This window comes from Dermacentor albipictus, chromosome 4, assembly GCF_038994185.2.
Source record: "Dermacentor albipictus isolate Rhodes 1998 colony chromosome 4, USDA_Dalb.pri_finalv2, whole genome shotgun sequence".
Taxonomy (NCBI): Eukaryota; Metazoa; Arthropoda; class Arachnida; order Ixodida; family Ixodidae; genus Dermacentor; species Dermacentor albipictus.
The window spans coordinates 36,007,805-36,030,993 of NC_091824.1; the positions used below are offsets into that span (position 1 = coordinate 36,007,805).

General features: G+C 49.4%; 1 protein-coding gene across 1 annotated transcript in view; it reads right to left on the minus strand.

Moving 5' to 3' along the window:
• unpg (homeobox protein unplugged) overlaps positions 1-23,189 on the minus strand; it is a 73,168-nt gene continuing 49,979 nt past the window's right edge. Inside the window, exon 3 of the mRNA XM_070536889.1 lies at positions 1-892. Coding sequence (XP_070392990.1) covers positions 781-892 — 112 coding nt within the window. The 3' untranslated portion in view covers positions 1-780. The remainder of the gene's footprint in view (positions 893-23,189) is intronic.

Here is a 23,189-nt window from a genome sequence, read left to right on the forward strand (position 1 = left end):
TGGTGATAGTTTCTTTAATATATTCTCTCTCGTATAGTGTACACAGAACGCAAGCGCAGCACAGTTGCTTACATTAAGCGGTTCGTAGGATGCTCTGCCACAATGAGTCCGGTTGCTGCGCAGTGGCATCGACTCAAGCGCCTGTGTGCGCACACAGTTACATACACAGCCCACTACTCAAAGATCACAAGTTCAAGAAAGTTCCACACACGTTATCACTTCACTGACGCCGTCATTCATTCCACGCGTATCCATCCACACGTCACAAGTTCTCCAGTTCACGCATCATGTTTTCCTTGGATCGCTGGTAACGTTTCCAGGGCCTGTCTCCACGGTGACATCTTTATCCATCGGTGTTCAACTGTACTGTTTTTCCTCCGCGACAGTGATGCGGTGGACATGAAATTCCGGTTGCGCAGGAGTCTCAAATCCAACATTTTTTAGGCCTGTCTGCATTCCGGTATCACTGATCCTCCCATTCAGCACTGCTCGCCTTGATGAAAGCTTTTGTGTGCTGATGTAGCACTTGTAAAGCGGTGTTCACGTGCAAGGTTGCTTGCGTGAGGCCAGTTCAACTTTGCTGGCACACACTGCTAGACGCGCGCTTACGAATAAGTGTGCACCTCTGGGACAGCCACTGAAATAAGTTTCGACGCCATTGCGTGAGTTGCCGCAGCATGCTTTGCGCCGGCCTCACTGGAATATTGAAGGCGCTTGTCGATGGGGTTTCAGGCAAGGACGATGATTCTCTTCACTTCCAGCACACGCTGTTCATACTGTTCATACTGGTTCTGGAGCACTGAACGCTGTGCCTTGCGACGGTGCAAGGCGCCCAGGTAACCTCGTCGGTGTCAAGCCGGCCGTGAGTCCAGCGACGGGGGCAGCCAGCGCCCTGCGTGTGGAAGAAAAAAAAGAAACGGACACCGTTCATAAATTCGACAGAAATCATCCGTAAACGAGAAATGCCATGCGCAAGGCATCGGTGCAATACAAAAATGCAAGATGTTCATAATAGGCGATCGCTCTCATTAAGAAATGCAATTATTGTACAATATTGTGTATGTGACGCCGTGTGCACGCGTGCTGTCAGTAGCAGAAGGTTTTCAAGAAACTACAACAATCAATTATTTCAAATAAAATGCACATAGCACTAATTCTTCTTATTATCTGAATAAGATTCTTGCAAATCAGTGGGCCTTAGTCGAAAGTCTGAGAGCGCAACAAAATACAATTGTATTTTCTTGCACTTTTCTTGAAATGTTTCTTTATTGAGAATAGGAAATGTACAGCAAGTTTGCATTATCGGCAGTTAATTCAAAAGAGAAAAGTTCAGCCGATGTCCTTATGAATTCCCTGGGTTCATTATCAGCTGTTTCAATATAGCTGCACTAAAATCGTGCCCCTTGGAACCCTGATGGCATAACTGTCCCACTGGCAAGCGAAGGACGGGCGCGACAGTGACCTCTGCCACGTCTCCTATTCAAGTTGATCGGTGTTTTGCGCGACCGTACCTTTCGCAGAAATTTTTGAAATTTCCCCCAGAAGTAGGCAAGCATGTAACCCAATTGGCTAACAGAACATTGAAACTGTGAGTAAAATTTTGTGCATTCCACGTGCTTTAAGAATATATTTATGCGAAGCTTTCTGTTACACAGTATTTTTCTATGCCAGTTCATATCGACTGCATGGTTCGACCAGCATAACCTTACACACGATCCACAAAAAAAAAGGAAACAATAAGAGTTGTGTGTGATAGTTTCCTTAGCATTGTTCCTCCATGTGTAACATTATGCTGACGGAGCTAGTCTATCTCCGGTGTTTATGAGAAACGTTGGTCTTGTTTAGCGACCATCTTCATATATGCAGGACGCGACAAAATTGTGCACCGGGAACTCCTTGCGCAAGATAAACTTCCACAGTTCCGGCACCACCAACACGACCCACAGAAACCAGAAACGTTGGCACACACTCGCCTTGACTGAATTATTTATCAGACTATAGTTTGCACCAGTAAACGTCACGACACGCTTTAGCTGCTGTTTCATTGCTGTGTATTGCATACCTCTGACCTTCGCGAGTGTCCTTCAGCCCCTCGAGCTTCGAACTTCGAAAGCAATCAAGAGCAGGTCTTCAGCCGGAAAAAAAAAAAGAAAAGGCCGTACCCTTTGTGCGTAATCCGCTTTCCACCAGGCGCGCACACAATCTGTTTTCTAGGGACATGTAAATTTCGTTGCTGACGTGTTGAAGCCACGGCTCTCCCGGAAAACAAAAAAAAACAGCCTTCAGGGGTCCCGCTTGTAGTCTCCTGAATCAGTAAACGGGAACGAAGGAACCGAAACAGGGTCCGAAGCTCAGCGAAAGCATGCATGTGGGCTCGACGGATGCCAACTTCGGCAGGGGCAGGTCCGTTAGCACCAACTCTTCTACCACTGCTCCAATTGAAATCCAGCAGCGCTTCGGCGAACGCAATGCCGGGCACGATCTGCGCAAGCCAGTGTCAGACGCTTATACCATAGCTTGTATAAGGAGAAAAAAAAATGCCCCTTCTCTTCTTCTCTACCGATTTTTTTTTCTTTTTCCTGACGCGTCGACAGTGACGCCTGCACGTGGTGTCTGGTCAGGAGCACGCGCGCTCTTACCATTTGCATGCGCCGGCGCACCCCTTGAGTCCTCCCATTTCGGGTCGGCGCCGTAATTGAGCCTTCGGTGCCGGATGACGCCCGCGTGTCTATCGCGCTACGCGTCGCGCCTGGACGACGTCCCCGACCCTTCCCCAGGCCGGCGCTGGATACGCGAGACGAGCTCGATCCCGACACCGCCCACTGAGCTCAGACGCGCGTGTTCCACTTCGGAGCTCTTCGGAGCTGAGTAGGCGACCGGCAATAAGGGATGCGGCTTGTCTTGTCACCCTGAAGAGAGAAGAGTTGGGCGCCCCGCGAGAGTATTTTTCCCTTCTGACGGAACACAATGTTGCACCACGAAGATAGCGTGTGCTTGGTAGGCTACAGACTACTAATGCAATGACGTGCATATTTGCTTCAATGGCTTTAGCAGTTGGCGCAAGCCACTGCTTGGTTCTCATTCAAATGTCACTGCAAATGTTCTCTCTTTAAGCACATATTGTTCACTAAAACGCCTGATATTTTGCACGCCTTGCTCGTCCATCTCTGTTACCAAGAAACAGCAACACCGTTCCATGTCTGTGCAGAAGCTCGTTCCTCCGATGGCATGGTGCGTGTAGTAAATTCTTTTTCGTAACTTTTTTTATTAATAGGAATCAGCCAAACAGCTATTCCAAGTACTTTGCAGAATAACCCCCACCCAAGAGTGGTGAAATTATATTTCCAGCTTGGTATAATAAGAATGCGAGTAACTGTACAAGGGAGGACACTGTACTAAAAGAGCTTTCTCGCACCAAAATCTGCAGATACTTGTACTCAAAACTTTGATTCTTATTCAGAGTATGAATGGGCTTTAGCCAAAGAGAACAATCTCCTGTTCCACAATGGTTACGCATGCAATAGCCACGATCAGCAAGTCCCTCACTCTCAGTACACGCGAACTGGTCTGCTTCACATTACTGCAATATCTGGACACATTACACCAAAGAACTTGAGGTTATGAACGTTAAAAGTAGCTGGAGGAAAGGTTTCAATATGTGACAGCTTTAACAGCAATTTACGTTTAGACGCATGATGCAAGATTTGACTGGAGCTAAATGAACAATAGAGTGGCATTGAGGGCCCAGATCCGTCAGCCAGCCCAGCTCTCTGGCCATTTATTACACTGGTGATGCTGTTGAAAGTGGTGGCTAGGATGCACAATTTTTTTGACGGCTTCACTACACACCCCAAAAGGCCCGCACTTCCAGCCAAGGTCTTTTTTGTAGACCGTGTAGTCGTGCAAGGTAATTTTCCGCCCACTTTTATTCTTTATTAGGCGTCCAGGAGCACTTTCCTGGCCAACACCTTCCTACAAGTTGAAGACAAAAGGCCATCAGTTTTCCTCGCTTTCGGACGGATCTTCCTCATCTCCCAGGAGCCTCAGTCATCCTTATGGCATACACTCTCTGAGACCTTTCCAACCACGGTCCTTCCAACAACGCCCTTGGTATGCAGCATGCGGCTCCACGCATACTATGCCCATATCTGAGCGGCTTGCGTTCACAGTCGAGTTCGCAGCAGGTGCTAGAAGCCAAACTCACGCCTGCTGCCACCTTGTAAGCTTGTCCTAGTAGCAACCGCGGCGCCACCTCTTGTTGCCCCCCCCCCTCCGCCCCCCCATCTTTCGGTTTGTCTTCTTTCCAACCAAGTCGTCTACTTCTCGCCCGAGGTGGCAAAAGCTTTATTAGCGAGCGAGAGGCTCAATTGGACGGCGCTCAGGGCGCGATTACGGGCCTGCTCCAGGCCACCCTCCTCCCCTTCCTTTGACCAAGGCGTAAGATGGACCGCTGCTGGCGGCGGTAGCCAGGGGTCCTTGAGTTGTCGCCCGCGGCGCCCCGTTGGCCGTTCAACCCAGCAATTACAGACACCGTATAACGACCTGCCGACAGATGGTCACCCCCACGGCTCGCAAAGAGGAGGGGGGAGTCCACTTTTCGGTGCTTCAGGGCGGAATCGACGCGCCGGCCGACTCGTCCAGCCCGCCGCCGCCGCCAGAACGCGTCGAGGAATCCCTCCGCGGCGCTGCGCCCGGTAGCCACGCGGAGGAGGGGGGGCGCTGCTTCCGCGGCTTCCGTTCCCACTTCACCTCGCCGGGGCAGAGGTGTAACTCGACTCTCTCCGCGCGGCGACTAGCGACGCACATTAGAGGAGAGATAACAAGGTGCCGAGTGCCGGGCACTGCCTCTTCCCTCGGGGCGGGCGCGGTGGGTCCGATTTGTCCGGCACGCCAGCTGATTAGCGGCGGCAGCGGCTGCCGGCTGCTTCGAACAACAAGGAGCGCGCATACGTCGCCATTACGCCGCGAAGCATTGCAGAGGTTCGAGGAGGAGGTGCGGAGTTCGGAGTAACCAGCAGTTACATATGCCAACACTTCGTTTCCTGCTTTGCCCTCTATAGTAGTCCGCACATCCCCGTGACCGCTCCAGCTTGTTCCTACTCTACATCTCGTCTTCTTTGTTGTCATCCCGTTTATTGAGCGGACAAAAGAAAAGTAGGTCTGCATTTTACGGCACTAGGAAAAAATGGGATGCCCCCTTCCCCCCCCCCCTCTCCCAGGGTCGCCCCGTCTCTCACGATGTGCACCTGTCCTTCAAAACGAATGTCGGGGAAATGCTGCCTGAAGAACGCGCGATGGGCTTTGGTTTCTTTTGTCTCGCGAGTCGCCGCAACCTCCTACTAGAGGGGGCGACAAACAGGGCATTACGGGTGGCGGGATCCCGTATTCCGCGAAAGAGGCGCAGTGGATGGCCGCGCAGTTGCATCCTGTCGTTAGCGGTCGCATTTTTCTTTCCTTCTTTTTTTTCTTTTTGTGACTGACAGCGTTGACACTGCGCTGACGTAATTACGCCCGAGTAATTTAGGGCGACACGATGACCGTGATGTGCTCGAGGAAGCCAACGAGCAAAGCAATAACGGAAGCAACTAAAATGATGCCTCGAGCAAGTAGGAAGTTTTCCTGTGGCAGTGTTTCCGCACAGTTTCAGTCAAATATGCGGCGGGAGTCTTCCTTGCACTGTTATTACGAAAGGGATGTACCGCAAGAAAACGCGAAGCAAATTATTGTTTCCGAATGGTCGTAATAAAATGCGTATTCGTGAATTGCTATGCTGCCGGTGGAACGTAATTAGCACTGCAGCTCATGCTTCAGTAAAAGTAAATGTTACTTCCAAGCAAATTGTGCAAATACTTTGTAGCGTCACAACATAGGGAAGCACGATCGCCCGAGCACGATGGACATTAAACTCCCCCTCTAAAGTGTCGCGGTCATGACTGCTCGATGACAAGCTATAACGGTCAAGACGCCACTTAGAATGCATTGCTTCGCGCCTGGCAGCAATGGGAATTGCAATCCGCTTGCTCCGATTCACAAGAGACAGCGTGTCACGTCTGATCGGTTTATATCGTACATACAGTAGTGAACATCATCATCATCATCATAATCCTATTTTATGTCCACTGCAGGGCGAAGGCCTCTCCCTTCAATCTCCGATTACCCCTGTCCTGCGTCAACCGATTCCAACTTGCACCCGCGAACTTCCTCATTTCATCGCACGACCTACTCGTCTGACTTCCTCTACTGCGCTTCCCTTCTCTTTGTGCACATTCTGTAAGCCTTTGGGTCCAACGGTTATCTAACCTACGCATTATATGTCCTGCCCAGCGCCATTTTTCTCTCTTAATGTCAATGAGAATATCGGCTATAGCCGTTTGCTCTCTAATCCAAATCGCTGTATTTCTGTCTCTCAAGGCTATGCCTAGCACTCTTCGTTATCGCTCTTGTTCTCAGAACTTGTTCTCAAGCTTCTTTGTAAGTCTCCAAGTCCCGGCCCCATATGTCTGCACCGGTAAAATGCAATGATTATACACTTTTTTTTTTCAGTGATAATGGGAAGTTTCCAGTCAGAAGCTGACAATGTCTGCCGTATGCGATCGAACCCGTTTTTATTCTTCTATGGATTTCCTTCTCATGACCAGGGTCCCCTGTGATTAATCGACCTAACTAAACGCACTCCTTCACAGACTCTAGAGGCAGACTGACGATTCTGAACTCTTGTTCCTTTGCCCGGTTTTCACCATTATCTTTATCTTCTGCATATTAATCTTCAACCCTTCTCTTACACTCTTTCTGTTAAGGTGCTCAATCATTTGTTCTAACTCGTATGCAGTGTTGCTGAATAGAACAATGTCATTGGTAAACCGAAGGCTGCTGACGTATTCGCCGTCGATCCTTACTCCTAAGCCTTCCCAGTTTAGTAGCTTGAATATTTCTTTCAAGCACGCAGTGAATAGCATTGGAGAGACTTTGTCTCCTTGTCTGATCCCTTTCCTTATAGGTATCTTTCTACTTTCCCTGCAGAGAATTAAGTTAGCCGTTAAACCTCTGTAGGTATTTTCCAAGATATTTACGTAAGCGGTCTGTACTCCTTGATTACGTAATGCTTCTATGACTACTCGTATCTCTACTGAATCAAATGCCTTTTCGTAAGCTATGAAAACCATATATAGAGACTGATTGTACTCTGCGGATTTCTCGATTACCTGATTGATGACATGGATGTTATTCATTGTAGAGTATCCCTTCCTGAAAGCTACCTGTTCCCTTGGTTGACTAAAGTCCAGTGTTGTCCTTATTCTATTGGAGATTATCTTTGTCAATATTTTATATAATACTGGGAGTAAGCTAATTGGCCTATAATTTTTGAATCCTTTAACGTGTCCCTTTTTGTGGATTATATAAAGTCTGCATTCTTAAAGTTTTCTAGGACCCTTGCAGTCGATAGACACTTCGTATAGAGAGTCGCCAGTTTTCTAAGCACTATGTCTCCTCCATCTTTGATTAAATCGACTGTTATTCCATCTTCTCCTGGCGCTCTTCACAGTTTCATGTCTTGCGAGGCCCTTCTGACATCATCGCTAGTCATAGGAGGAGTTTCTGTATCCTGTTCATTATTCTTTCAAATGGAGTTATCCTTAGTCCTCTGAGTAATGTACAGGCAGTATAGAATTCTTCCGCTGCTTTTGCTATACAATGACAGTAATACACTCTTTAAAAAAAATACTGGACAGAACTAATCTCAGAATGACTGTCGACGTTAATGCGACATGCACTCGAAGCAATACATCGGCACGCCGTATTGCCAACGGCGAAACGCGCGATGCATATGATGTGTGTATGCAGAAGGCCCTCCTCCCGCGCACTTCGATGCATGTCGTTGTTCATCGGCATGCCATTCGAAACGGGGCGATGACAAAAAGTCGTCTAGCCTGCTGCAGCGATACGCGATGGGGGATTCTTATGACGGCGAAACTAACGAGAGAGAGAGTGACGTAGTGTGTGACGTATTCAACCTCACGGCACAGTGCACGGATGGTCCGTTTCCACGGGACGGAGCTGGCGCTTGCGCTCCCCTCATTTGCACCAGCTCAGCGGAATGGGCCTCCGTCGTCTTCGCCGTATGTAGCAGCGGCAAGCGGCTTCGGCTCGCCGCCGCTTGCCTTATCCTAATTCGTCGGCGGGTTAGAAATTATGTTCTCGCGAGGCATGGCAGACGTCGTGGAACGAGGTTTGCTTGCGACTTCGGAATCATCTCGAGCACTATCTTCTCCGCTAAAGAACATACTGACAAACCCGTCGACCGTCGCCTGACTGCAACATCTGCCATTGAGCCGTAATTATCCCCAAGTGGATGAAGCTCCACGCGAAGCTCTACAAAGGCCGCACTGTTGTCGTCGTCGTCCGGCGTCGAGAGTATACGATAGGGGCGACAACGACCTGCCCTGCCAGCGGTTCAACGGAGGCTCTAACGGGCACATGGGGGTCGCGTTGCTTAGGCGGACTGCGTCCTCCGCAGTCTGGAAAGCAACGCCATTTTCATTTTCTCGGCACGGCGGCAGTGCTATTGCAGCGACGCCTCCACACGACGCGAGCATGCGACCTGACGGCACAGGTATGCACCTATGGAGAGAGAAACAGTGATGCGAGAAAATGGTTAGAGGCACGGTTTAATATCGGACAGCGCGCGAAGTTCCCGAAGAATGGCAATGACATTCATGCGTTTTTCAACCGCGCTGCGATGTAACTTTAGCGTGCCCGTGTAACTGCGCAAAGCCCTGAACGCCAATTTTGGCCGTGTATGCGCGCTACCACGACAGCCGACTGTCAGACGTCACAGTGCACACAGCCTACACCACTGCTTTCTTTTTTTTTTTTCGTATACCGCGGACTCGACTATATGCTTTTACACCTCGCTCTTTCCGTCGTATACTATATATGTCAAAATGACACTGTTCAAGCCAAAACTTGTATTGTGCAGTGGCTATTACCAAATACTATTCACATGCTCTCAAACCTTTTTTTTTTTATCTCCGTAGGCTGCTTTCTCGTTTTTATTATAGTCGGCTAGCGTCCAACAGAAATACTTCATTTCTTCGGCTGCAAAAGCAATGAAATCAGCGTTCACACATCACCGCTGCTAGCGCATCCATGCCCCAGATCTTTGCTTGCTACTCAATGGAGTGTTCAATTGTCTGCGCCTTGCATGAAGCCCCCGGTAGATACGAACGGCTACTTAACTTGCTATTCAGTTCTTAAATGCGCAAGAAAAATGCTGCTTATTCGCAGCATCTTTGTTTAAGATTAGCGTTTGCTTGACACGCGGCTTCCGTTGTATCGTAAATCAAAGCCATATCAGTCGTGGTATGAAGAGCGTTCGAACGAATGTGCAAATTATTAAAAGCACTGAGGCCCACATCCCCTGAACCTGACATGCAGCGGAAACCGTTGTTCGCAGTCGCTTGTCATATAAGAGCGGATAATTTTTCTTTCCAGCTTTGTTTTTTTAACAGCGTTATAAGGGTGGGCCGCACGAAGTCCTGATAATATTGCATCGCACTCAGACGGTAGGATATACAGCAGAAAGACACGTACTTTCTGAGATTGTGACGCAACTTGACGTGTTCTTTTCTTCTGCGTGCCATTTATTTGTTCATTACTGGAGTAACACACCGCGAAAAATATGAATAATTGCACGACGCAACGCACCACGGTTGGTGTTAGCATACGAGAACCCACTTTCACAGATAAGCGATCGACCGCCGCAATTACATCTGTATATCGTTCTGTCGTAATACGAAACTGCTGCTCGGTGGGAGCGGAGTTCACATCCGCTCAGAACACTGCAAACGTTTTTTTTTTTTTTTCTCTACAAACTTGCCAGCCCTTTGGGCTTCCTACGACAGACGCTGGCGGACAACGGCGCCAGCGACGGATATCAGAACGACTGGGGCAGTGAGCCCATAACATACATCGCCATTAAGATTTCCCAGATGCCTGCGAGCACGTTTAAATTTATTCCTGAGCTAATTTACTGGCTATACCGTGAAAAATCATGTGGTGGATGCGTGGCTGCTGTCGTTCAGCTAGCGACAAAGACACATGACAACATACAGTTCTTTCGTCGGACTTCCGCCTCAAACAGGTTAACGTTCGATGCAATCGAATTTACATGGCAGTTATATAGATCTGCATCGCCCCAGCACATGACGTTGGTTATGCAACGGAAATCACTTTATATTTTTCCACCATTTCATTTTTAAGCCAATAAAATAGCGCGAAGGTCACCGCCACCGAAGAAGGAGATTTCTGCACGCGTAATTATTATTCCAGCATTACCAAGAAACGGACATAGCTGGACATTCTGGCCCTAAGTCGCGCTGTTGTGACCTTAATAAATTAATAGGAATTACGTCTGTCATCTTACAGAGCACTTCGCAGTAAATTTTCTGCAGTATAGTCCAAAGCATTAAAGTTTGCGGGACCAGTATATCCATACGATTGCCTTTAAATGAGGAACATCAGACGCGCGTGCCGATGCCGTTGTCGTACATAAATCTTCAAACAAGAGTACCAGCGTTGTCTTTGTTTATGGCTGTCCAGTCATCCATGTAGAGTAATAACGGACGCTAGAGCACTTTTCCCAGTACATGATGAACCCTTTGCAAACTTTGTTAATTTCATCGATCAAATCGACCATGCGCGAAAGCGCCATTACAAACTACGCTTGGCAAATACACCAATCTCCATTATACAATATAGGAGACGCATGCAGAACGGACAAAGATATACAGTTTAGCCTCGTCAAAAAACTACGTAAGTGTAAGGACGGTACCAATATCGGTGTCCCACTGCTGCGCCAGCCGAGAATCTTACCTATTGCCGTAACAGTTGAAAACAAACAGCCTCTATTCTCAAGGGCACTTCAATTCTCAAACTCAATCCGAATATATGCAGGCTCGTACGCGTTGTTCGCGAGAAATTTGACACAAAACGATTAAGGCGCTCGGGAAGCGAACATCACGAATCGAGCTCTCAAAGTATTTGGAAGGTCCAGGAGAAGCGGTAAATGCTTAGCGATTATTCCCGTATACACATCGCGATAAATACACAAACAGCATATAAACTAAAGAGGCGCACACACACCCCAAAGCTGTTCAGAAGGCTTTGTCAAGACCTTGTAGACAAAGAACCGTCACTGACTGGACGAGCTTCCACGCTGGTTGCGTTGTACAGGAAGTAAACTTACGCCCAAAACAGTGAAATCGCTATGACATCTGTGCGAGTCCCGGCAGAAGGTGCCACTTCAGTTAGCTTAACAGTTGTGAGGCGAGATAATGGGATTGCTCACTCGTACACGCCCTCTATTCGCGTGCACATATTCGCGCTTCCGTCCTTCCTTCTCTCGTTCAGACTTATATAACTACTCGCTTCGCCAGAGGATTTTCCTTAGTCCTTTCGTAAGGAATAGCCCGTATAGGGAAAAAAAAGCCCGTCCTGTGCCTCATTCAGCTTTCTCAGTCTGTATATCACAGTACCAAAAAGAGAGAGACTGAAAAAACGAAAGTGAGAAGGCAGGGATGTTAGCAAGAAAGCCGTCCGGTTGGATAACCTACGGTGGGGCAGGAAAAGCGTTAGTAAGGAAGGAAGGCAGTTAATCCGTACACGCGATCTCAAAGCACCATGCGCTAAAAAGCGCTCGCACTGGCCAGTCACTTTCAGAAGCCACTAGTATGCCTTCGCTTTCTTCTGGACGTGAAGAAGGAGAATCAAGGGGACCAATTTTGGTTAGCTATAAGCATAGGAAGCCTTCTCGGGCAATGTAATGACAGTGTTCCAGCAGCATCTGTATACGGTCAGTGGACTACAATCCAGCTGATTGTATAGTGATGATTAAGATTAACGACAAGCAAAAGCAACTGCTCTAGCCTCTCTCCCGCCAATCTCTGAAGTTGGTCCGAAGTTAGCGTTGGTGACCTCCTAAAGCTGCGTTCCTTATCTGCCTTGTCGGAATCGGCTTCTGATAGCTTCGGTACGCTAAGACACGGAGTCGCCAGTCTTCTTTTCTGTTCTTTGTTTGCCTCCCTTTCTTTTCTTTTTTTCGTCCCTTTATGTTCTTGCTCCCGTGGAGCGTAGCACACCGGAGATGCGTCTGGTTGCCCACCTTGCGTTTCCTATCTCCTCTCTTTCCCTCTTTCACATAATTTGTGAAGAAACTGTACCTGGTGGTATTGTGATTTGTCCCACCTTTGCCGATGTCGTAACCCGTCCTGAGACCTATAGATAAATTCTTACGAAGTGCCAAATGTAAGCATTCGTTCTAAGGGATGTATTAACTCCAAAATCACGGGCAAACATGAGAAGGACGCACGACACTGCTATCACTTACAGGACAAGCCACTGACGTTGAAGGAAAACGCACTTCCCCCAGAGAGCCTCATTAACCCTTCCTGGTCACCACTTTCCCCAGTCTGATCTTGCACCGTCACAGTAATGTGACCTGTGTCATGCACTCGTGTGTGGCGGCTCTGGCTGCTGCGCGTCATTTCTCTTGCGACCACATGCGCGGACGTTTATCTTCAGTTGCTTTTCTTGATAACCTGAACACGTGCATGTCACGTATACTTGGTAGGAAATTCGAGAGCCGCCCGTCGTGGGCAAAACAGCAACGAGGAAAATATCGCAGATCGTTTTGAGTGTTTAAGTGTCATGGCCTTCACGAACTAGAACGACATGTGACGTTCGCCGCGTTCCGAAACCATCTTCTGAAATCAGATGGACTTCTACACCACATTTTCGAATGCTCTTTTAACAAACAGTCAAAGCAGCATGCATGCTTGTCGCCGTACCAGAGCACACCGTTCACGATTCGTCGGGTGGCTTTGTGTCGCAGCTGCAGGCTTTCACGTTGCATAAATGCACACGTTCGATTTATTGACAATGACGACACATGCTTGGAGACCGAAAGGCATCTTAAGTGTCACTGCTGCCTTCAATCAGTAGCCATTAGGCGAGGATGTGATGTATACGGCCACCCAGCTTATTGCTGTGGGTTTTGCGTGAGCCAATACGCTGTATAGTTCAAACTCTTTCGGTCCCATCGTTCCTTACGCGCGGTGGCCGAGCTACCGCGACGAGGTCACAAGTGTCATGGGCCTGTGCTCTTCACAGACTTTCACTTTCACTTTATTTCCTTAAAGACATAAGGGTTACATAAGGGTAATTACATAAGGGTATTACATAAGGGTAAATTACATAAGGGTAAAACATAAGGGAAATTACATAAGTGTATTAAGTAAGGGTTGGGTTATAATGTTGCGCATAGCAATGCTGCGCACAACGACGAGTATCCGCGCAATGCGGGCGTCACCCAGAAACAAAAGCCTTTTGCTTGCTACCGCACGCCATCAGAGAGGAGCACCGCCGCCTTCGAATACAAAGAATATGAGAAACCGAGAATACCAAGACGTTACAAGGCTTAATGCGAGGCAATTTCTTGTATGAATGCAGATGAGCTGGGTATAGAAACGATGTTGTGCGCAAGGCCATTCCAGTCGTTGGCTGTTCGAGGGAAAAAAGAAGACGCAAAAGTGATAGCACGCGGATGTGGACGACCGCGGTGTTGAGACCAGGCGCCATAGCTACATGACGCGACAACGTACATTGCTCTCCCCCGCAGCATTTCTTTTAAAGCCAATAACTAACTCTCTTTGGCTCTTTCGCCCTTCCTTGTAGTTGTCGGCCTGTCACCACCGATGCAAGAGCGCCGGATGCGCTAACCACGTGCTTTCGCGCAGCCTAGTTACTCGGCCCATTACTGGCCGGATTCCTACCGTTAAATAGCTCTCCTCAAGCAATTAATATCTAGTGGGGAGCAGTGGGAGGCTGCCTTGCGCAGCTCCTGGCCCGATCTTCAGGAGGCCATCCTGGAATGGGCTGAGAGGATAAAGGAGGCCTACTTCAAGTAGCTCCTCCCCACACCCTCTATTCCATTGCCCCCTTCCCTTTAAAGAGGCATAAATAAAGTTTTCCATCATCATCATCATCATCGCCAGAAAAGCGCGTGCTCTCGCCCGAGAACTTCGGCGCAGGTTGAATGTCTTTAGATGCTGTGATTGAGCGCTCGGTAAGGACTGCCTTAATTTTCTACCTTTTGCCTATAACGAACATAACGAGGACGGTAAAGTTATTGTTACTGAAAATTGGGGGAGAGGGTGGGATGAAGGAGCAGGCATGCGTCAATTACAGAAGAAAAAAAAGCGAACCATTTTTAAGCATGCCCAATAATTAAATGAGTGCTGCGGGACAATCCATGAACATGATAAAGCCTGATAGACAACCAACTATAGAGACGCGCGTTCCACATAGCTAGCTCGGAGGAAATGCACTAATTGATCGCTGCTTTCATTGCTTTATTACTGATCGTACGCGTAGTACGTGCAAAAGACAATGAACGCAACAAATTAAAGAAAAAAAGAAGCATTTACTACAGGTTGAGTTCAAGCCCTTCTTTTTTTTATTTTTAACCAAAGGAGGAGCCCAAGCCACAAGAAGATATCTTCAACGATTGATAGGGCGAGACTACTAAGTTTGTGGTTATGGGTCAGTCATCAAGGCATAAACCCACGCTTTCTTGTTTATTCTTTTGAGAGGTTTATTCTTTTGAGAGAGAAGCCGCAATTTCAATATTTTTCTGAGGTTAAATATATAGTAAACAACATGTGTACACTTTGTGAGGGTTTACTGTGTTTTGTTTCTCTCGTAGATATATATAATTGTGGCACGTTTCTGTGCTTTGGGTTGTTTTGCGTGACTGTTTTCAACTATATCGTACGCAATCTTACGTAATTCATGACCGCGCATGCATTCAATATGCAAGCAACATTGTTGGATTGACAGCTCCTCTCCTTTATTCGATGCCTTCGTTAGGGAGAGGGGCAGGGGGGGAGGGGGGCGGGCATCTTCACGGCTACCTCGAATACATATATAAGTACATCGTCTCAGCAAATTATTTACGTTTATCATTGGCGGCGAATCTCATGCCATCTGGGTGTCACTTTCGCCGCCTCGTTAGGGTCTCTCATCACGAAAGCACGCATCGCAGCCGACGAGAACGTTCATTACTCAAGGCTCAGTGGCAGCCCCGCCCAACGCGACCCCCCCTCCCCCCCTCCCTGCTGCGCGCAGCATTTTATGTATACCTACAAGGGAGAGACCAAGGTTTCGCCGCCGCGTCTGGCTGACGCATCTTCCGAGACCACCGGAGCGGAGGCATTTGCCGCGAAGCGTAATAACCAGAGCGGTGTTTTCACGGCCGTAGCCGAGTGGCAGCTATAGGCCTGAAAAAGAAACGCAACTTCGTGCTGCGCCTCCGCGGGCACGAAATTTATGTATTACGGCGACTGGGGGCCGCACATCCTCACCGCCGCATTTCTATGCCTCGTGCACGCAGCCCACTTAGCACTTTCGCAAATTACGATCCCCGTGCCGTAATGCAGGCCCGGAAAAGGAGTCTCCGTCGTTGGTTCGCCCGGTAGCTCTCTCTCTCTCTTCCTTTCTCGTTTAGGACCTATTGTCTCGGATGGGAGCAAATAGGAGCATTCGTCCACAGAACAGCACAAAAGGATCAAAGGCTTGTCGCACACAATGGCAACTCGCGCGTCCGTGAGCAGCACTGATGAAGAGAATCACGTCTGTGGTGGAGGGCTGTGCTTTCGCGGAGTTTGTTCCTCGTTCCTCGGGGCACGTGTTCCATCAAGAGTCCGCGCGTTCGCAGACGACTAGCGAGCCCGAGAGAAAGCCCTGCCGGTGCGGAGGATGAATCAATTTCTCGCGGCGTGAGGTGCCGTGTTTAGGCCGTTCACTCAGCCAACCAGTGCATGCGCGAGAGAAAGTATCCGCCTTTCTTGCTGCAGTACATGCACGTACTATGTGCATACGTGCACGTAATATGTGCATATGCACTATGTGCAAGTGCATGCACGTACAGAGGCCAACAGACTTCTCTAGAACGCGCAATGCCACGTGCTCAGGACTGCGCTGGCGATATCTGAAGATAACGGGGGGGGGGGGGGGCGTAATATCGGCTGGATGTGCGCTTGCGTGACTGCGTTTTGAAGTTTCCATTGATTTCTCCTGGTGGTCGGCTCAAGCTTTGGGGCCTGCTTTAGCCATCAGGAGCGTGTTCTAAGACTAGTGCGTTGATCGGGGATGGAGCAGTCGACGATCAAGGAGGAGGAGGGAGAGAAAGCGGGTGGGGGGGGGGGTACGTTCCAGGCGTGCCCCCTCCTTTAATGAGGTGTGAAAAAAGAGCCGATGTAGAGCGACTTGGCTGGGTTCTTACGCTCTTTAGCATACCTGAGTCAGGTAATTTTTCACAATAAAAGTCTCGATATCACACGAAGTACACGTACGAAGAACTGCACATTTTCCTTACATAATTACACATAATCAATGGTATATCGGAGACGGTAAAAACTGAAAAAAAAATGACAATTTTTTTCTGATTGCAATACTTTTTTTTATAAAGTATACGTATTAGAAATGTTCGTGCGTGTGCACTAGCGCTTTCGTGTGGATGAATGATTTTCTTGTGTGTGTATCTCGTGAAACTTACACACCCTCAGCGGGGTTCGGAAAAACGCTTTAGCTTTGAAACCGAGTGCTTGGCGGAAAATTCCACTACACGTGTTATGGACGCTTCAGCAAAGCTGATTGGCAGTCTTGTTGAGACTCCACCTTGAAGACGGCAGCGCTATAGAGAGAAAGCGCACGGACACTGTGCCTCATAAATGTACTTTTTGTTTCTTCGGCCTGTGTGCGTCTAGTGCTGCTGTTTTCAAAAAACCACAGGCTCTATTTGTGCACCTACCAACTCTCCCGAATTTTCCGTAATGTTTCCAAGTTGGTCCTCGTTCTGCGATTATTCCATTGTTTCAAGTTTTACGAAAAATAAATTGTGTTCCCAAAAAAGTTTCCCCCATCGGTGTCCAACCATATATGTCGCTATTAGTCTCTTGGCGGTGAAAGGACACCAGCGCGAGGTGATTCCTTCGAGTAAAATTATTCGCACAAGTTCCTGAAGGAGGCTAAATCGGCAACAGCAACAGAGCGAAAAAAAGTCGCAGTGTCTTCTCAGTTCGTGCTGCGTAAAGCTTGCTGCTGCTTGTGTACCAAGCGTTGTTAATACGTTGGTTATACGTTGCGCATGCTTGCCACGAGACACCTGCGCGCCGCGCGAGCTTTAAAAAATATATATAGTGCGTATATATAGTGCCACCTTATACAGTGATCATGGAATTTTTACGAGTTCTGAAGTTTACAGGTTGACAGGCATGTGCTTGCAACTCTATAGCTAAGCTGTCGATCACGGATGGAGTAGATCCAACCTACGTGCAGTAACTTAAAGGCCCAGCACTCGAGTCGTTGACACATGTGTCACATTTGTCCCAACACGTGCCAGTAATATTATGGTTAATGAGTGACCCAGAAATCTTGCTGTAAACTCGCTGCAACGAGGCTCTCAGATGCACTCTCATCTCACCATGTACAAGAAGACTAACAAAATCTTCATGCCAACGTACACTGCAACCCAGCCGCGTTACCTCCACTGCAGTTTCAAAGAACGCAGTCTATACCAACTGCGCTGTCAACAGCGCGCGCATCTAGAACTGATTACCCTAGAAAAAATGGGCCCATATTCTCCATCAATCTTTTAACAGCGATGCTGTTTAGGCTGGTGGTCGGGCCGGCGAACGTGCGCAGAAAAACCTCGCCGAGCAATGACGTCATCGCGCGCGCCGCATCGTTTCACCGTAGCTTTGCCCCGCCGCGCCGTACGGTGGTCACGAATGCGCAGGTGCGGATCTAAGCCGTGACGTCACCACGGGGGTATAAAAGCAGTTCCGCTCCTGCGCCGCGCCGGCAGAACTGCCGAGTCTCCGACGAAGCGGGCGATAGGGCGATAGAAGAATCGCAAGCGCGGAGCGAAAGCCGCCGCTCCGCTACTCGATAACGGATGCGACGACTTCGCTCCAATCCCGAATATGGCGCCGATGAAGCGGCTGCGAAAAAACAGCGAGCTTGCGATAGACTCGTGTGACAGGTTTGCAGAACACAGAGTAGAGCACAAGTCAACCGAGGTAGTCCATGGTAACGCACAGGTTTCAACTGGAACAGATGAAGAAGAGGTCGAGGTTTACTGGGGTGAAGACGCGCTGGACGAAGATTTGCCTTATGTAGTTGTGCCATCGGACGACGACGACGAACGAAATGACTGGTACTGTAAATAAGACAACACATTGTACATACTTTAATGACCGAGTGTTCATTGCTCTTTGGGGGATAACGAAGACAGCACGCAGAAAACTTGACCGAGCCTCGAAGCATAAGCACGCAGAAAACTCGGCCGAGCCTCCAAGAACTACCACGCATTGTTAGATATGGACCTGTTTCCTGCGATTACTTCGAGTTCCCCAGACCACATCGGATGGCAGCACAGCTAATTGAGGAATGCAGAAGCAGGAAAGTGCATTCCAGAGAAGCGGCCGAGCAAACAAGTTTAAGCCAACAAGTTCGTGCGCCGCCGGGATTAGCAGGTGGGCATCCGACAATGGAGCAGGTGCAGCCCTCCCCTTCTCCTCGTTCGAAGTGCATTGCCAGTCTGCGAGGCAAGACCGCAGCAAGCCGCCAGGTGTGACACCACGACACGGGCGCCTACCATTGGCTGAAAGTGGCGTCATTGGAGTGGACTCTCCCAATGGTCAAACATGACGTGACTTGCAGTGCTCGAAGGGTTTATAAGAAGCCTTCCAGAGAGACCTGAGCATTCTGGGACATGCCCTGATTCCCTGATTCACCTCTCTCGAACTTCTTGCCGCGGGCCGCAGCGTCCGAGTTGCTGTCGGCCCGTAATGACTGTACGTCTGTTAATTGACGCTCACCTCCCTGTACAAAATGTAGAATAAATCCCTCCCAAGTTTGGGTTTTCATCCCGACGTCCCGACCTCCAACCCCTACATCTGGTGGCAGCGGTGGGATCGCCTCCGAATGCATCAGCTGGTGGCAGCGCTACGGATAAACCTTCGTCAAGAGAGATCCTAAGGAACCGGGAAGAGCGAAGAAGAGAGAGCCTTCGTCGAAAGAGGTCCGAAGAGACTGGGAGTTGCGAAGGAGCGAGCCTTCGACCCAGGGAGTCCGGAGGAACCGGAACAGCGGACGAATGAACCGGATGGCAGGGTGCTTTAACCGTAAGTGAGCGCGTGGTTTTTTTCCTTATGATTCGCCAGACTCAAAGGTTGTGTGTTCAATTTTGATAGTTCTGGGAATCGGGAATTTTTTGCATTGTGTGTTTGCACAAATTAATTAAGGAAAACAGTTTTAACCACCTGTCGGGGCAGCTGCCATGGATCTTAGAAGGTTGACGAGGTTAGACTTGTTGTTGGTGTGCGACGATTTGGGAGTTGAGGCGGACGAACGGATGGAAACGCCAGCTATCATAAAGGCGATTAACGATAGTGGCAATGATGACAAAAGCATTGAGCTTGCTTGGGAGGTGATACAGGAGCCACGGGAGCGAGAGCGTCGTGTACGTTTGCGAGAGCGTCGTGAGCTTAGGAGTGAGCGTCAGCGTGAAAAACGCGAGAACGAACGGAAGCAGGAGCTTCAAGAACTTACTCTTAGGTGGGAGCGTCACGGACGTGAGAATGAACGCGAACGTGAGCGACAGGAAAAGTATGAGAGAGAGAAGGCAGCACTGATCAAAGAAATACAGTATTGTGATCAGTTAATGGCACAGAGACAACGGCTGTCTGAGAATTCTGTAGATAGTACAGAGCGAAAGAATGAGGAAGCATCTAGCAGATTTTCGCCAGAAGCCGACGAAAAGAGTAGTGCCTGTGAGATTGGCTGCCGATTGATAAGTGAAGGGAAAAGGCTAGCTGCTAACGATGCCTTAGTGGCAACAGAGGCCGTTAAAGGCCGCAAGGAGAGCGACGAGGTGCTGTGCCAACAGATGACTGTAGAGACAGCTAGGCCAGCTGCGAACAATTTGGCACAGTCACCACGTGTGTTCGTCGCTGGTAATGTTAGCGAGGTTGCTAGCGAAGAAAAGGGTACTATGCTGGCCTCGCGGATCGCACTTGACGGGATCAAAGCGTCCGCTGTCCAGCTAGATAACGGGTCGAACGCAGTTGAACATTTAAAACAAACTTTAATTACACTGAGAAGGTCAAAAAAGCAAGTTAAAAATACACAAAACGTTCAGTTTTAGCCCCGTAAAAAAGTGGTCCGGTCTCTAGGGCTGGTGGGGCGAGTCTGCCCGTCCCGCGCTTTTCCAACTGTGGTTTCCATCCCCGTCGCCGCCCCCAGGCACGGAAAACAACAGCCGACCACCCCGAAGCGTCGTCACTGGGTTTCTTTCAGGAACCGAACGGAGGGAGCGGGGTCCTTTCTCTCGCGCACAGCTTGGAGTCCGCGGGGGGCCAGTGAAAGAGAAAGCCATAAAGGTAAGGGAGGCCCGCTTCCCTCTTGAAAGAAAAGTCTGGCCATGCATTCGCGACGCGCACAGAACACTCCCCGTCTGGTGTCTTCCGTTGTTAAGACGCCACCACTATATCACGGTCACAGCAAACGCACAACTTCTGTTGTTGGCCGGAAGAATGTTTTCACAACCCCGTCTTTGGCTGTTTTCAGCTCGACCTTGCGCACCCTTCCATCTGCGCTGGGCAGGCTTCGTGTAATCACTCCGACGGGCCAGTCGTTGCGGGTTGCTTCTTTATCCCTGAGTAGAACGACGTCGCCTTCTTTGAGGTCGGGTTTTGTTGCTTGCCATTTTCGGCGTTGTTGCAAAGTAGTGACATACGTTGTGCGCCAGCGCTTCCAGAACTCGTCAGCCAGGTTTTGCACGAGACGCCAATGCCGTTTGTAGAGGTTGCTTGTATCTAACTGCCCAGTTGTTACAGATGCGCTTCCGTGTTTTTGGGTTAAGAGTGTCGCCGGAGTTAGGATTGTGGGATCTTCGGGGTCAGACGAAGTAGGAGTTATGGGCCTGGCATTAATGATGGCCGCAACTTCTGCCAAAAAGGTTGCAAGAATGTCATGCGTGAGTCGTTGATGACGTGACTGCATGAGCATTGAGTCAAGAATGCGACGTGCAATGCCGATCATCCGCTCCCACGCACCGCCCATATGGGACGCGTGCGGTGGATTGAATATCCATTTGCAGCCGTTTCCGCTGAGGAACTTGCCTATTTGTGAGCGATGAATGCCCTCTGCGCTGATCCCAAGTTCTCTGCAAGCTCCGATAAAATTGGTCCCGCAGTCAGAGCGTATAATCTTGACGGGCCCTCGCACTGCTAGGAACCTTCGGAAGGCATTAATGAAACTCGACGTATCCATTGATTCGATCAGCTCAATGTGCACTGCGCGAATGCTTAAGCAAGTGAACATGACTGCCCAGCGCTTGCTGTTTGCAACACCACCTCTCGTTCGGCGAGAGGCAATCGTCCAGGGACCGAAAACATCGATTCCAACATTCGTGAAAGGAGGATCTGTGCTGATTCGATCTGCCGAAAGGTCAGCCATCTTCTGGTCGTGAAAGCGCCCTCGCAGCTTCTTGCATGAAATGCATGCTTGCAGCACGGATGAGATGCACCTTTTACCTCCGACGATCCAATACCCAGCAGCTCGTACGGCTCCTTCTGTGAAGTGTCGGCCCTGGTGTTGCACGCATTCATGGTGGTGGCGCACGAGAAGCGTCGCCACATGGTGCCGACCTGGCAATAAGAGAGGGTGTTTCTCATCGTCTGGAAGGTCGCTTCTGTTCAAGCGGCCGCCGACGCGGATCAAGCCGTTGGCGTCTAAGAATGGGTCAAGCTTTCGAAGCGAGCTTGTCTTGTGAACCTGCTCTCCTCTCTGGATACAGCATATCTCTTCATAAAATGCGTCCTGCTGTACTGCGCGAATGATGACGAGCCTGGCTTTGGAGAGCGCCTCAACGGGAGCTACCTCTCCTTGTGATGCGTTCTTTGCGCGATGGGCAACCTGGATCAGACTTGCTACAGCACGAGTGAGAGATTTCCAGTTCGAGAGTCTATGAAAGCGTTCAGCTCCGAGTCGCTGTCGTTTGTTCACCTCCGTCGCCAGAGTGCAGACTTCAGGGCGTATTTCTTTGTCTTCGTCAGGATTTAAGAGGATGAAGCTCGACGACCGTGCTTCCTCTTCTCGTCGTGAGAGAAAATCAGGTCCGCACAACCAGTTCGTGCCCTTAAGCTGTGCCGCTGGAATCGCTCTAGTGGCGTGGTCTGCTGGATTTTCGTCTGTGTGAACGTATTTCCATTGTTCAGGTTGCGTGCTGCTACGTATCCGCTGCACCCTGTTGGCCACATACACGTAGAACCTTCTTGTTTCGTTGTATATGTAACCCAAGACCACTTTGCTATCCGTGTAGAACGTGACCGAGTTCGGCTGGAAGTCGAATTCTCGCAGTATAGAATCGGTCATCTCTACAGCAAGCACTGCTGCACACAACTCAAGCCTTGGGATGGTGTGTTCTGGTTGTGGAGTAAGCTTGGCCTTTCCCATGACAAATCCGACGTGTCTGTTTCCTTGCTTGTCAGTCACGCGTAGATATGCCACAGCTGCGACGGCCCTTGTGGACGCGTCTGAAAATACATGAATGTCCCTGCTTTCGGCTTCAAGCGTCGAGACTGGCGCATACGTTCTTCGCACGTGAAGGTGTTGTAGTGTCTGGAGAGAGTTCTTCCACTCGTCCCATCTCTGCTTTTTCTCGTCCGAAAGCGGTGTGTCCCAGTCATAACCCTTCGTCACGAGGTCACGGAGAAGGTACTTGCCTTGAACCGTTATTGGAGCCACAAACCCTAGTGGATCGTAAAGGCTGTTGACGGTCGACAGCACTCCTCGCCGCGTATATGGCCTGTCCTGACGAGGAGCCCTGAAGACGAAGCTGTCGTCGCGTATGTCCCACAGTAGACCGAGACTTCTTTGCGTAAGCGACGCGTCTGTGCCGAAGTCGAGGTTCTTCAGTCCCTGGGCGTGGTCCTCTCGAGGAAATGCATTCAGCACATTCTGCCTATTCGAAGCTATCTTGTGCAGCCTTATGTTAGCTGTTGCAAGCATTTTCTGCGTTCTTTGCAGCAGACTAATGGCATCTTCTTCGCTCGGAAGAGACTTAA